This window comes from Chiloscyllium plagiosum, unplaced genomic scaffold (assembly GCF_037043375.1).
Source record: "Chiloscyllium plagiosum isolate Xiang-an unplaced genomic scaffold, Cpla_swu_hap1 HiC_scaffold_34, whole genome shotgun sequence".
In the NCBI taxonomy this organism is placed as follows: Eukaryota; Metazoa; Chordata; class Chondrichthyes; order Orectolobiformes; family Hemiscylliidae; genus Chiloscyllium; species Chiloscyllium plagiosum.
The window spans coordinates 12386264-12398342 of record NW_028270172.1 but is presented as its reverse complement, the minus strand read 5'-3'; the positions used below and the strand labels follow the sequence as shown (position 1 = coordinate 12398342).

Genomic DNA, 12079 nt, shown 5'->3' with positions numbered 1-12079 from the left:
ATGCATAATTAACACATACACAGGCTCTTACAGAGCAAGTCAGCCCCATTATAGTATGTGTTGAAATATTTGAAATATTTTGTGTTGAATCATCAGATCTGGTTTCAGTTTTGTTTTCTTGCCCCACAGGTCTAGTTGATTCTGTCCGTAACTTATTTATTGAAACAACGGCCATCTATTTCGAAATGGATGAGAAAAGTGACTTGAAGTCAACTAATAATCTGTTGTTATCTCTCATTGATACATTACACAACATGCTGAAGCATACATCCAATGTTGTCCGCTCTGCTTTGCAGGTAAGAACAGGTCCGGAGTGTCTACCTGTTTCCAGATTTTTATTAGTCCTAGATCAAATTTACATTTTTCTCCCCTTCAGTAATTTGTTTTGTATTTTTTCTTTGGTTTTCTTAGCAAATAAAGGGTGTGGATATCTTTTCCCAGCTTATTGGACAATGGGCAAGCAATGCCAAGTATTGTTTACCTTTGTTTGTCTTCATTGCTGTGGGACAGATCCTATTCCAATCATAATGTTTCCCAGAATTTCCAATTAGAATCAAAGTTAAGAGCTAATAGGATAAACCAACAGTATCAGGAGATTAGATTAGATTACTTACGGTGTGGAAACAGGCCCTTCGGCCCAACAATTCCACACCGACCCACCAAAGCGCAACAAACCAGACCCATTCCCCTACATTTACCCCTGCACCTAGCACTATAGGCAATTTAGCATGGTCAATCCACCTAACCTGCACATGTTTGGACTGTGGGAGGAAACCGGAGCACCCGGAGGAAACCCATGCAGACACGGGGAGAATGTGCAAACTCCACACAGTCAGTTGCCTGAGGCGGGAATTGAACCCGGGTCTCTGGCGCTGTGAGGCAGCAGTGCTAACCACTGTGCCATCGTGCCGCCCACAAGAGAAGAACCCTCCTTAGAATCTCAAACATTGGAACAGATAACCCATCAGAATTATCTGGTTATGAAAATAAAGAATACAAATAAATACATGACACCAAAATACAAAATGGGTGGCATTGTCTATGTTTTTTGTGAGGATCCCTCTGTACCACAATGGAGGAAGTATTCATTGATGGTTTGATTGATACCTGAGATGACAGGATTGACCTATGAAGAGTGGTTGAGTAGAATGGGCTTTTACTGTCTGGAGTTTAGAAGAATCATTGTTTTCACCAGATTTTGACACCAAGACTAATCTAGGATATGCACCTGCCAAGGTAAAAGTTTCTGGCTGTGTATAGAGCAATTGTAAATGCTAGGATAGTACATCCTCTGAGAATCCTGAGTTATCATCCTCAGAGGTAATGCATGAAGTGGAGCACAGGGAAGCTGAATAAGGAAGAAAACAGACATATTCTCAGAGGCTTGAGTACGTGGTGCTTTTTGCAAATGGATGCTAAAATATCAGCACAGTATGTTGTCTGACATCATATCTTGTAACTGTTAATTCAAAACCTCCAATTCTGCTTTGAAAATACAGACAAAAATACAGAAACAAAGCAGGAAGAAATATCAGGAATATCTCTTGTACTCTTAAACCAAATTCTTGCAATCCTGTTCAGCCTAACTGGGCCACAGATCAGTGACAAAGCACAAAATAGTGTGGGGGTGATGAAGATGTATAGCCCAGTAATAATGCAGTGCTGAAGGGCAAATTGTTGTCATTATCTGAGAATGCTGAACTGCCACACATTCTTCAGCCAGTAACTTTCCAGCTGTGAAAAGTGACATTATCGTATACCAATTACATCTGCTGGCTTTAAACAGACAATGTGCGGTGGACTCATTCATTCTTGCCCCCTTGAGAATTGCATTCATGGGAAATTGAACTAATAAAGGTGCAAGCTACAAGTGAATTCTACTAACACAGTTATTTGGTGTAAATGCTGCAGCCTGAATCTCTGTGGGATCATACCCATCTCCCATAATGATTGCATAAATGGTTGAAATTGGCTATTTATATTATTGCTTCTATTCTCCCACATAATTTAGGGTGGGAACAGCCCCTTGGTAGACTGAAGGCCAATATTTTTGCTTCAGTCTTTTGGAAAGAAACTGGCACAGGAAATAGTTGAATTGAGCCTCTTGTCCAGTCGTGCTGCTGTGCGTGGGACACACTTATGCTGGCAAAGGCTGCCTTCTATGCGTATCTATTTAAATTGTGTAAACCCTAAATTAATAATGATCTGTTGAAGATCCAGTTAAAGGTAGTAGTGACACTTTCACCATAGCTTACTAGAGAATGGACCAGATTCTAAATATTCATAGTGAAAAAATGCTCTACCAACCTGCCCATTTCACCTCATTGCCACCCACCAAAACTTCCAGGTTATCAAAATCCGTAATGAGCCTCTGAACAACATAGTCCATTTTCCATACCTTGGGAGCCTGCTGTCAATAAGTGCGGATACCGACATCAAGGTTCAACACTGCCTTCAGTATGTTGGTGTGGTTTTCGTTTTCCTGAAGACTGTGTGTTTGAAGACCAAGACCTCAAACCTGGCTCTAAGTTCATTGTTTACAGAGCAGGAGTGATATCCACTCTCCTGTATGACTCCGAGATCTGGACTGCATACAGCGAGTGTCTTAAAACCCTGGAGAAGCACAACCAGTAGGGCTAATCAATCTCTACCAGTAAAAAAATTCCCTCCATATCTGGATCAACCAAGTGAACCTTCTCTGGACTTTCTCAATGCCAACGCATCTTTCTTTAGATAAGGGGACCAAAGCTATTCATAGTATTCCACTTGTGATATCATCGGTGCCTTGTATACTTTTAGCAAAGCCTCCTTATTTTTGTACTCTTATTCCTTTTGAAGTAAAGGCCAGCAGCCCATTTGCCTTCCCTGGAACTCACTGAACTTGGATGTTAGCTTCTTATGATTAATGTGTAAGGACACCCACATACCTCTGTGCTGCAGCTGTCTGCAGATTTACCCTCTTTAAATACTGTTTAGTTTTTCCATTCTTCCAGCTAAAGTGCATAACTTCACATTTTCCATATTACTCCATCTGCCAAATTTTTGCCAACTCACTTAACCTGTCTGTATCCCTCTGTAGATTCCTTGTGTCATCCTCACTATTTTCTTTCCCACATTTTATCTGCAAACTTGATGATAACACATTCAATTCTGTCATGCAAGAAATTAATATATATTGTGAATAATAGTGGCCGTAGCACTGATGCCCTTGGTACTCCACTAGTTACAGGTTGCCAGTTGAAAATGCCCTTTTACCCAAATCTCTATCCTCTATTAGTTAGTCAAACTCCTGTCCATGCTAATATACTATTCCAAATCAATGGGCTCTTATTTTATTGAGTCACCTATGTACAACACCTTATCAAATGCTTTTTAGAAGTGCAAATATAATTACATTTACTGGATCCTCTTTACCTTTCATACTTGTTTGCTTCTCAAAGAACTGCAATAAATTTATCAAATATGCTTTCCCCTTCATGAAGCCATGCTGACTCAGCTTGATTACAGAGGAACCTCGATTATCCGAGCATCAATTATCCAAATTTCAGATTATTCAAACAAGATTGCAAGGTTCTGATGCTTGGCTAAACTGTGTTATCTGTCATTCAATTATCCGGACATTCAATTATCCGAACAAAATACTCCCTACCCGTGTCGTTCGGATAATTGAGGTTCCTCTGTATTGTGTATTTCAAAATGCTGTGCTCTTACGACCTTTATAATAGACTCGACATTTTCCCAACAATGGATGTTAAGCTAACAGGTTTTTAGTTACCATTTTTAGTTTTCCTCGTATTTCAAATAAAGGTGTTACATTGACAATTTTCCAATCAGATGGGACTTTTCCAAGATCTAAGGATTCTTGGAAGACCATGGCCAGTGCATCCCCCATCTCTCCGGCCTACTTCCTTTAAAATCCTAGGATCCTTTAAAATTCTACAGTTTGGGTGATAATCTGTTGTATTTTATCTTAAAATTACTTTTTACATCTTAAGGTTTCCCTTACCATAAAGGCTTGCATCAGTTTTTAGTGCCCCCTGCCTTCGCTGTTCTTGAGTTGGTTCCCCTCAAGTGACCATAGTAATGTAAGGAAATTACTGTGGGTAGAATCACATGCCACTAAGCAATCTGTTGTGAACACACTGCTTTATGTGACCATCAGGCATACAACTGTTAGCTCAATATCATGGTACAGTCGCAGGCAGTGGGTTACTTCATAAAGCAGTCATAAGCATAGCCACTGTTGCTAAGTGGACAAACTCAACAGCTGAATGGACACAGCTAACCCCTACCATTACCAACTGAATGATTCACTAAATAACCTGTTCCGATGGTAGAACTGGTTGAGCTAGAATTGTTGGCCAAGGTCCTGCAGAATTACTTGCTCCTCTTCAAACAGGATTTCTCATGCCAATGGAGCTGGTAGACAGCATCCCAATTTAATATTTCAATCAAGTGTTGTTAGATGTAATTGAGCACCTGTGTTTCTGGGTCAAAATCCTCATTCTAAAAGACTGCACAGCAATGTAGGTTTGTTCAATATATTTTATCAGTTGCATGACACTATGATCTTTTGCTATAAATTCAGTGTCTTATGATCCTGCTCCACAAGTTACCTGATGAAGGAGAAACGCTCTGAAAGCTAGTACTTCCAAACAAGCCGGTTGACTATAAACTGTTGTTGAGTGATTTTTAACTATATCCACCCTAGTCCAATACCGGCACCTCCACATCATGCCTTCACTTGATATAAGAACAAGCTGAAAGAACTGCAGTTGCTGGAAATCAGAAACAAAAACAGGAATTGCTGGAAAAACTCAGCAGGTCTGGCGGCATCTTTGGAGAAAAAAGAGAGTTAACGTTTCGGGTCCAGAGCGCCTTCTTCAGAACTTTTCCAGTGTTTCCAGTAATTTCTGTCCGTGTCACTCAATCTTAGTATGTTTCTGTTGAAGGGCTGATTACATGTAATGTAGCTGGGCAAGCAATGATATACATCAAAGCAGATCTTAGTTAAATAAATTATATGAAGACATTTGTGTAAGATGGAAAGCAGGCTTGTGGAAATACAAGAAGATGGATAGTGAAACTAGGGGAGTTTTAATGATGGACCATAGCTTCACATTAATATAATATGTTTTATCATTCATGGACTATAGGTGTCACTGGCAAAGCCACCGTTTTTATCCATCCCTAATTACCCTGGAGAACGAGGCAGTGAGCTGCCTTCTTGAACTGCTGCAGTTTTTTGGGTGATAGGAGATCCCCAGTGACAATGAAGGAACAGTGATATAGTTCCAAGACAGGATGTTGTGTGACAGTGGTGTTCCCATGCATCAGCTGCCATTCTCCTTCCAGATGGTAGAGGACAAGATTTGGAGGGTGCTGTCAAAGGAGCCTTGGTTGAGTTACTATGGTGCATCTTATGGTAGTGTGTTGGCGATGAAGGGACTGAATGTTTGTGGGTGTGATGCCTATCAGTGGGCTACTTTATCCTGGATGGTATGAACTTTCTTGTGTTGTTGAAACTGTATTTATATAGGCAAGTGAGGAGTATTCTATCACCCTATTGATTTGTGCCTTGTAGATAGAGGACAGGCAATGGGGAGGCAGGAGGTGAATTACTCAACGTAGAATTCTGAGCCTCTGACCTGCTGTTCCACCTACAATACGTATGTGGTTAATCCAGTTCAATTTCTGGTCAATGGTAACCCCTAGGATATTGATAGGGAATTCTCATTGACCAGAAAGTATAATTAGTCTGAAATTTATTGAATTCTATTGTCCTGTGATGCAAATCGTTCTGTGATTTTGAAATGCAAGTATCAAAGAGGTATAGAATCATGGAATCCCTCAGTGTGGCAGGCCATTCATCCATCAGGTCACATCAGCCCTCATGAAGAGCATGCTAACCAGACACCCACCAGCCCTATTGCATTGTGTTTCCCCTGGCTGATCCACCCAACCTATATATCCCTGCACACTCTGGATAATTTAGCATGGCGAATCCACCTAATTCACACATCTTTGGACTGTGGGAGGATAAAATTCAAGAAATTATGTGAGCCCAAATTCTCTGCGGAATAACTTGTTGGAGTATATAAGTTGTGTAACATTTGCTGTTCTGTTAATACTCCAGCTGTCTTATATAGCCTGTGGCTCATGCAGGTGTGCAGACAGAACAAGTGAATATTTACAAGAGACACGCAAATGCCACCTGGGGGGCCTAAGGCTATTTTTATGGCTTGGTGAGTTATTCTCTCTAAACATGTATCTTACAATGGACATAGTGGGAGTATTTATGCCACCCAACATCTTTTGAAGTTGTTATCAGAGAGCTTGCATCATTCATAAACAAACTTTAATTAATGTTTCTGTCGATTATATCTGCCTAAAAAAGATCCACCCTCGCAAATCTTTTCACACAATTACATGGTCCCTTCACTGTGTAACAGCAAAAAGAACAAAGAAAATTCCTTTGTAACAAATGTATTTGGTGAGCGGGTTCCACAAAACTACAAAATCATGAGAAGCTGCATTGTTTCATATCAATGGTAAATGGCTGTGCCACTACAGACATTGCTCAGAAGAGCCAAATTGTTAACAAGAGAGTTCAATACACTCCAAAATAGTGATGTACACACAAGGTAATTGCACATTAGGGATTTATTTGGGTGAAGAACTATTGAGGTTCATAGGACAAAAGGACAAAACTCAGCCATCACATCTGTGCTCTCTGTGATAAAGACATTCAATACAAATTCCATTACCCTTTTTCCTCTTCATAGTCTTGAATTATCTGTTTCAAGTATGTATCCATTGCTTTCTTAAAAGCTGCATTGGTCTGTGCTTCAAATTCTCTGTGTGAATATCATTCCATGCTCCAAGAACCGTTTGTTTCAAGACATTTTTCCCCCTTATCTTTGTGCTCACTTCCTTAAATCATTCTAAGTTGACAACTGTCCCCACAGCTACCCATCATTGATTTCCCCAACCATTATAAATAATATTTTGACTGGAACAAATCATTTTCTGTTTACAAAGATGATTATAGTTTATCATTTTTGGTGCTGAACATGATCTATGACTTCATTGCCCTGATTGAACAATGTGGAACCAAAACTGACTACAACACAAACAGACAAATGCATAATAATGATGAGAAAGAAAAGACCGGCTTTTTGATTGAGCCAGGCTCACATAGCCATGGCAATAACTGAGCATGAGGAACCCCATTACTCCTGTCCATTCATACTCATCTTGGTGGCAGAAAAGAAACAGTGAAAAACCTTAGAGAGTAATATTTAGGAATTCCCATCTGATTCCTAAAGATGATTAAAATAAAATCCAAAACAGAAGACACATCACACAATAGTGCACCTAGCTTTTATTCATTGTATTGTCAATCTCTGCCTGGAACTTTCCAACTCCCTTTTCGAACACTTGCAGCAAATCTGCATTCACTGAACTAACTTAAGCCAATAACTTGATCCAAAGTCAGTGATCCTATGCAAAGAGAAAAACCTGTTATCCAATCTAGTCCTTCGCTCACTTCCATACAGTTAATACAGGTGCCATGCATATTAATAGTAATTAATTCTACGCAAGTGATGGGCATGGATTTCAGATTCACATGACTTCTTATAAATAAACACTGACAGAAATTATTGTGGTTGGATTAGGAATTTATCTTCATTTGTTCATGGAAGTGATGTCTCTGGCTAGGTTAGCGTCAGACCCTCCCTGGATAGGCATTCCAAAAATTTGAACGCCCAGGAATGGTGTCCGGACGCCCAGAATTGGAACCCACCCGCCATTTCTAAAGGGTTCAAAGTCACCTCAACTTGGTGGAAATTCAGGTCTATGCCTTCAAAAAGAAGGGACGGGATCTATTGCATTGTTGGTGCCATTTGTTTCTAATCGGACTTTAATTATCTCCATATTAAAACTTGCACCCTTTATGGGATCTTACTTGCCCACTTATGAATCTTGAGTGCAGTGGACACAACTTTGTAAAATGTGATTGGGGAAAATGGTATAAGCATGACCTTGTTGAAATACAAATGTCAGATAGGCACCATAAATTAACAATTAGCTAATTATGGATGGAAACATTTCCCCCTACAGAAAGTACTACGAAATATGTTTCTTGCTATCTTCTGATGATATTTTTCACCACCTGCTGGGACTCATTTGTACCTCACACACTGCAAGATTCCTTTTCATTTCTATTTTCTCATTAAGGCTCAGAAGTCAGACGCAGGAGGTGACACCCAGGCTGCTGAGGAACTTCTGCTTATCAATAAACCCCTGACAGACTTAATGAGTCTGCTTATTCAACTGGTAAGAATTCATTTCATTTCTGGATTGAGGGAATGTTTGGGTTTGCTCAAACACTGTGATGCTGTCCTGCACTTTTTCACGGTAGAGTGAACCGGAATATTTATTGGTAGAATATCTTCAGGCCAGATAAATTAGTAAAAGCAATCTTAAGTAACATTAAATGATTGTTTCTCAAAATGTTTCAATTAATATCACATTTAACAGTAGAGGTGAGCCTAATATTGGTACTGAAATACCAAAAGTCAGTACTAATCTAAAGACAGGTGAAAGTGAGGACTGCAGATGCTGAAGATCAGAGTCAAAGAGTGTGGTGCTGGAAAAGCACAGCAGGTCAGGCAGCATCTAAGGAGCAGGAGAATTGACACTTTGGGCATAATTCCAAAACGTCGATTCTCCTGTTCCTCAGATACTGCCTTGACCGGCTGATCCAAAGACGATAGGGAGAGAAAAAACCCCACATAAGGCTGTATTGGCTCAGTACATGGATGACACTGCAAGTTACTTCGAAAAAGTATTCCAACACAGCTTTGGTATCACTGCTAGCAGCCTTCACTGTATCCAAGCAACAAGAAACCAATGATCAGCATCTAGACTGCATCACAAATGCCGCAATTATTTTTTGTTTACTTATACATATAATTTTTATGAGCAACAATTCAAGTTGAAAAAGGATCTGTTCAGATTATTCTCTTTACCTGGGTCGGGGCAATCATGAGATATTCACTTTGTTAATTTTAGTAGCTTTTTTTTGCACCCCTTGAAACTGAAATGTATTTTTTAAATCCAAGTATCAGCACACAACAGTTTCTTTCCAGCTTGTTTTTTTTCTGACCCCATCTCCCAGGCAACATCTCGTTGTTAAGTATTGCTCTTAAACGTAAGCAGTCTGCTTGTACCTTGTCCAAATGGTCATTCTTCACTGAAGTCTTAACAGAGTCAAGGAAGGAGGGGAATTTACCTCTCCACCACTTGGGTATAGAGTAACATAAGGGCACTGTCAAATAGGATACTTGGATATGGAATTTACATGACATTTTAATGAAACATGAAGGCTGTCTCGAGGATGTGTACTATTCTCTGTCTAATTTTCCTATCCACTCACCACCAGCACAATGCTTTATTCCCAAGCATAGAAGTAAACATTCTGTCCCAACAACTACTAGAAAACAGTTAGGTCAGTGAAGAGGTGTGGAGATGAACTAGAGAAAAAACATCCTTCCGAGCCTTTCCACAATTACTATATAGGTACTTGATAGTGGTGAAGTGGAAGGATCTGTCAGTCCCTTGCTCTGGAGCTGCTGATATAAATGATAATTCCAGACCACTACTCTTCCTAACTTCAACACAAATTACCAATTAATTTCATGGATGCTTTGGACTGTGAGGCTTAGTGGCCTACAGGATTCTTACCCAAAGTTTCTAAGTAGGTGTTACAGATACAATAGTTGATGGTGTAAAACCATTGATTAGTTTTTCTTAAAAATTGTAATGGTGAATCATTTTTCCTAGATTCATCGCTGGCCAATTGAATATCTGTGGCTAGGGAACCTGCTTTGACAACCCTGCCTTATGTCATGTGAAACAAATTCACATTTCATTATTTGTTTCAGATTTTCACAGGAGTATTCAATTTGCTGTTTTGAAAAAAAAAGAAAATGCTGAATAAATTCATTGAAAACAAAAACAAAAATTGCTGAAAACTCTCAGCAGATTTGGCAGCAACTGTGGAGAGAGATCAGAGTTAATGTTTCAGGTCCAGTGAACCTTCAGAACTGGTGGTAGGTAGGAAAAAGTTGTTTTTTATCTGAACATAGGAAGGAGGGGAGAGGGTAAGGAGTAAACAATAGGTGTAGATAGAGTCCAGAGAAAGAGAGAGAAGAACAGTTGGACAGACAAAGGAGTGGATAATGGTCAGCCTAAGTGAATGAATATGCTGCTTATGGAGACTACTAGTGGCTAACAATGGGTCATATGTAATGGCTGACCATGTGATAACAAGACTACAGCCTTCTGGACTCAATATTGAATTAATCAATTTTAGGGCTTGAGACACCTTCTCCAATGCCCGTATCCCAACCCGTACTCCTCCGGCCTTGTTATCACATAGTCTGCTATTACACACTACCCATTTTAGCCACTAATAGTTCTCATTAGCAGCTATCCCTTCTCCTAGGCTAACCGTTGTCCACTCCTTTGTCTGTCCAACTGTTCTCTCTCTTTGGGCTCAATCTCCACCTATCATTTACTCCCTGCCTCCTTAACCTCCACCCTATCTTCTGCATAAAAACAAAACCTTTTCCTAACTACCATCAGTTTTGAAGAAGGGTCACTGGACCTGAAATGTTAACTCTGATTTCTCTTCGCAGATGCTGCCAGATGTGCTGAACATTTCTGGCAATTTCTGTTTTTGTTTCTCATTTTCCAGCGTCCATGGTTCTTTCATTATTTTTTATTTTGATGCTCATTAGACTTCTATATTAAAGTTGTCCCTGGGACGGAAAGTCCATGTTTAAATGCCAACTCTCTAAGATTTGTTTCATAATGTATCTGAGCAAGTTAATTTTAAAACGTTGTCCTGCAGTTGCTGTGTTTGGGTTTCTGCCCCCACTCTGGGCAGAGTGTGAGGAAGAGCATGGTTTTAGTCAGACAGAACTTTCTGTGCAGTGTCATGGGCCCTCTGAGCAGAAGCAGAATGCTAAAGTTCAGACTCTCCAATTCATCTTCTGGCTTCTGTGAATTTGCACTTGTTTGCAATGATGTCCAAAAGTGAAGAGGAAGATTGATCCACTTCCTGAAGTTCCATTAAGCAAGAATAAAAATAAGGCGACAACGAAACAGAGAATCAAAGGAAGAGAATTTAAATGACTCAGTAAACATCCAAGGACTGTATCCTTGGGAAGATTCTAAAACTTACCAAGAACAGGAGATGAAGAATCAGTATTAATGCAAAACAGTGAAATTGATACATTTACATTTGACAACTGGAAATACCACTGGTCTGAACTGAAGGTCTGAGCTGATGGCTTATGAAAATTTAAAAAGTAGACCTTTGTATTTATGCATTGATTTTATAGTGATGGTACTTTATTGAAACATATTTTAAAATGGCAGATCAGAGGTAAAGTGAAAGAGAGGAAAGACAAAACCATAAGAAATAGGAACTGAAGTAAGTCATTCAGCCCTCAAGCCTGCTCTGCCAGTCACCTGCAGACTGTATTGTAAATCAGTTTGACTTTTTTTTAATACAATTGTGCTGGAAGATTTAATAAGAAGAACTGAGTTCACAGACTGTAGTGATGCAGTGGTAATGTCCTTACTTCTGAACCAGGAAACCCAGGTTTAAATCCCACCTGCTCCAAGTGTGTACAATATCACCTCTGAATAGATTGGTTAGAAAACAATATAAAAAAAGAGCTGAGCTCAAGGAGTTCTTGTGGGGCAGTGGTAGTGTTCCTACATCTGAGCCAGAAAGCCTGGATTCAAGTCCCACCTGCATCAGAGGTATGCAATAACATCAAACTGAACAGGTTGATTAGAGATTATCTAACAGTAGTGTTCAGTCCAAAGCCATTTTAATTTAGCTACTCTCTCTCTTTCCACACTCCCATATTTTTGCTAGTGTTCCAATGACCTGGTGGGTGATGTTTGTAATTTATTAATGTAATTAGTGACTCAGATGATTTGGTGGTCATTTATTTTCAAACTGTATTGAGCTCCTTAATTGATTAGAAACCATGGT

At 39.6% G+C, this 12079-nt stretch overlaps 1 protein-coding gene across 4 annotated transcripts in view; it reads left to right on the top strand.

The window, feature by feature from the left end:
- Positions 1-12079, top strand: part of ulk4 (unc-51 like kinase 4) — a 502471-nt gene that overhangs the window by 373408 nt on the left and 116984 nt on the right. For all 4 annotated transcript variants that reach the window (XM_043719540.2, XM_043719541.2, XM_087978491.1 and 1 more), the window contains 2 exons: positions 130-296; positions 8242-8340. In XM_043719540.2, the coding sequence (XP_043575475.2) occupies positions 130-296; positions 8242-8340 (266 nt within the window). The remainder of the gene's footprint in view (positions 1-129; positions 297-8241; positions 8341-12079) is intronic.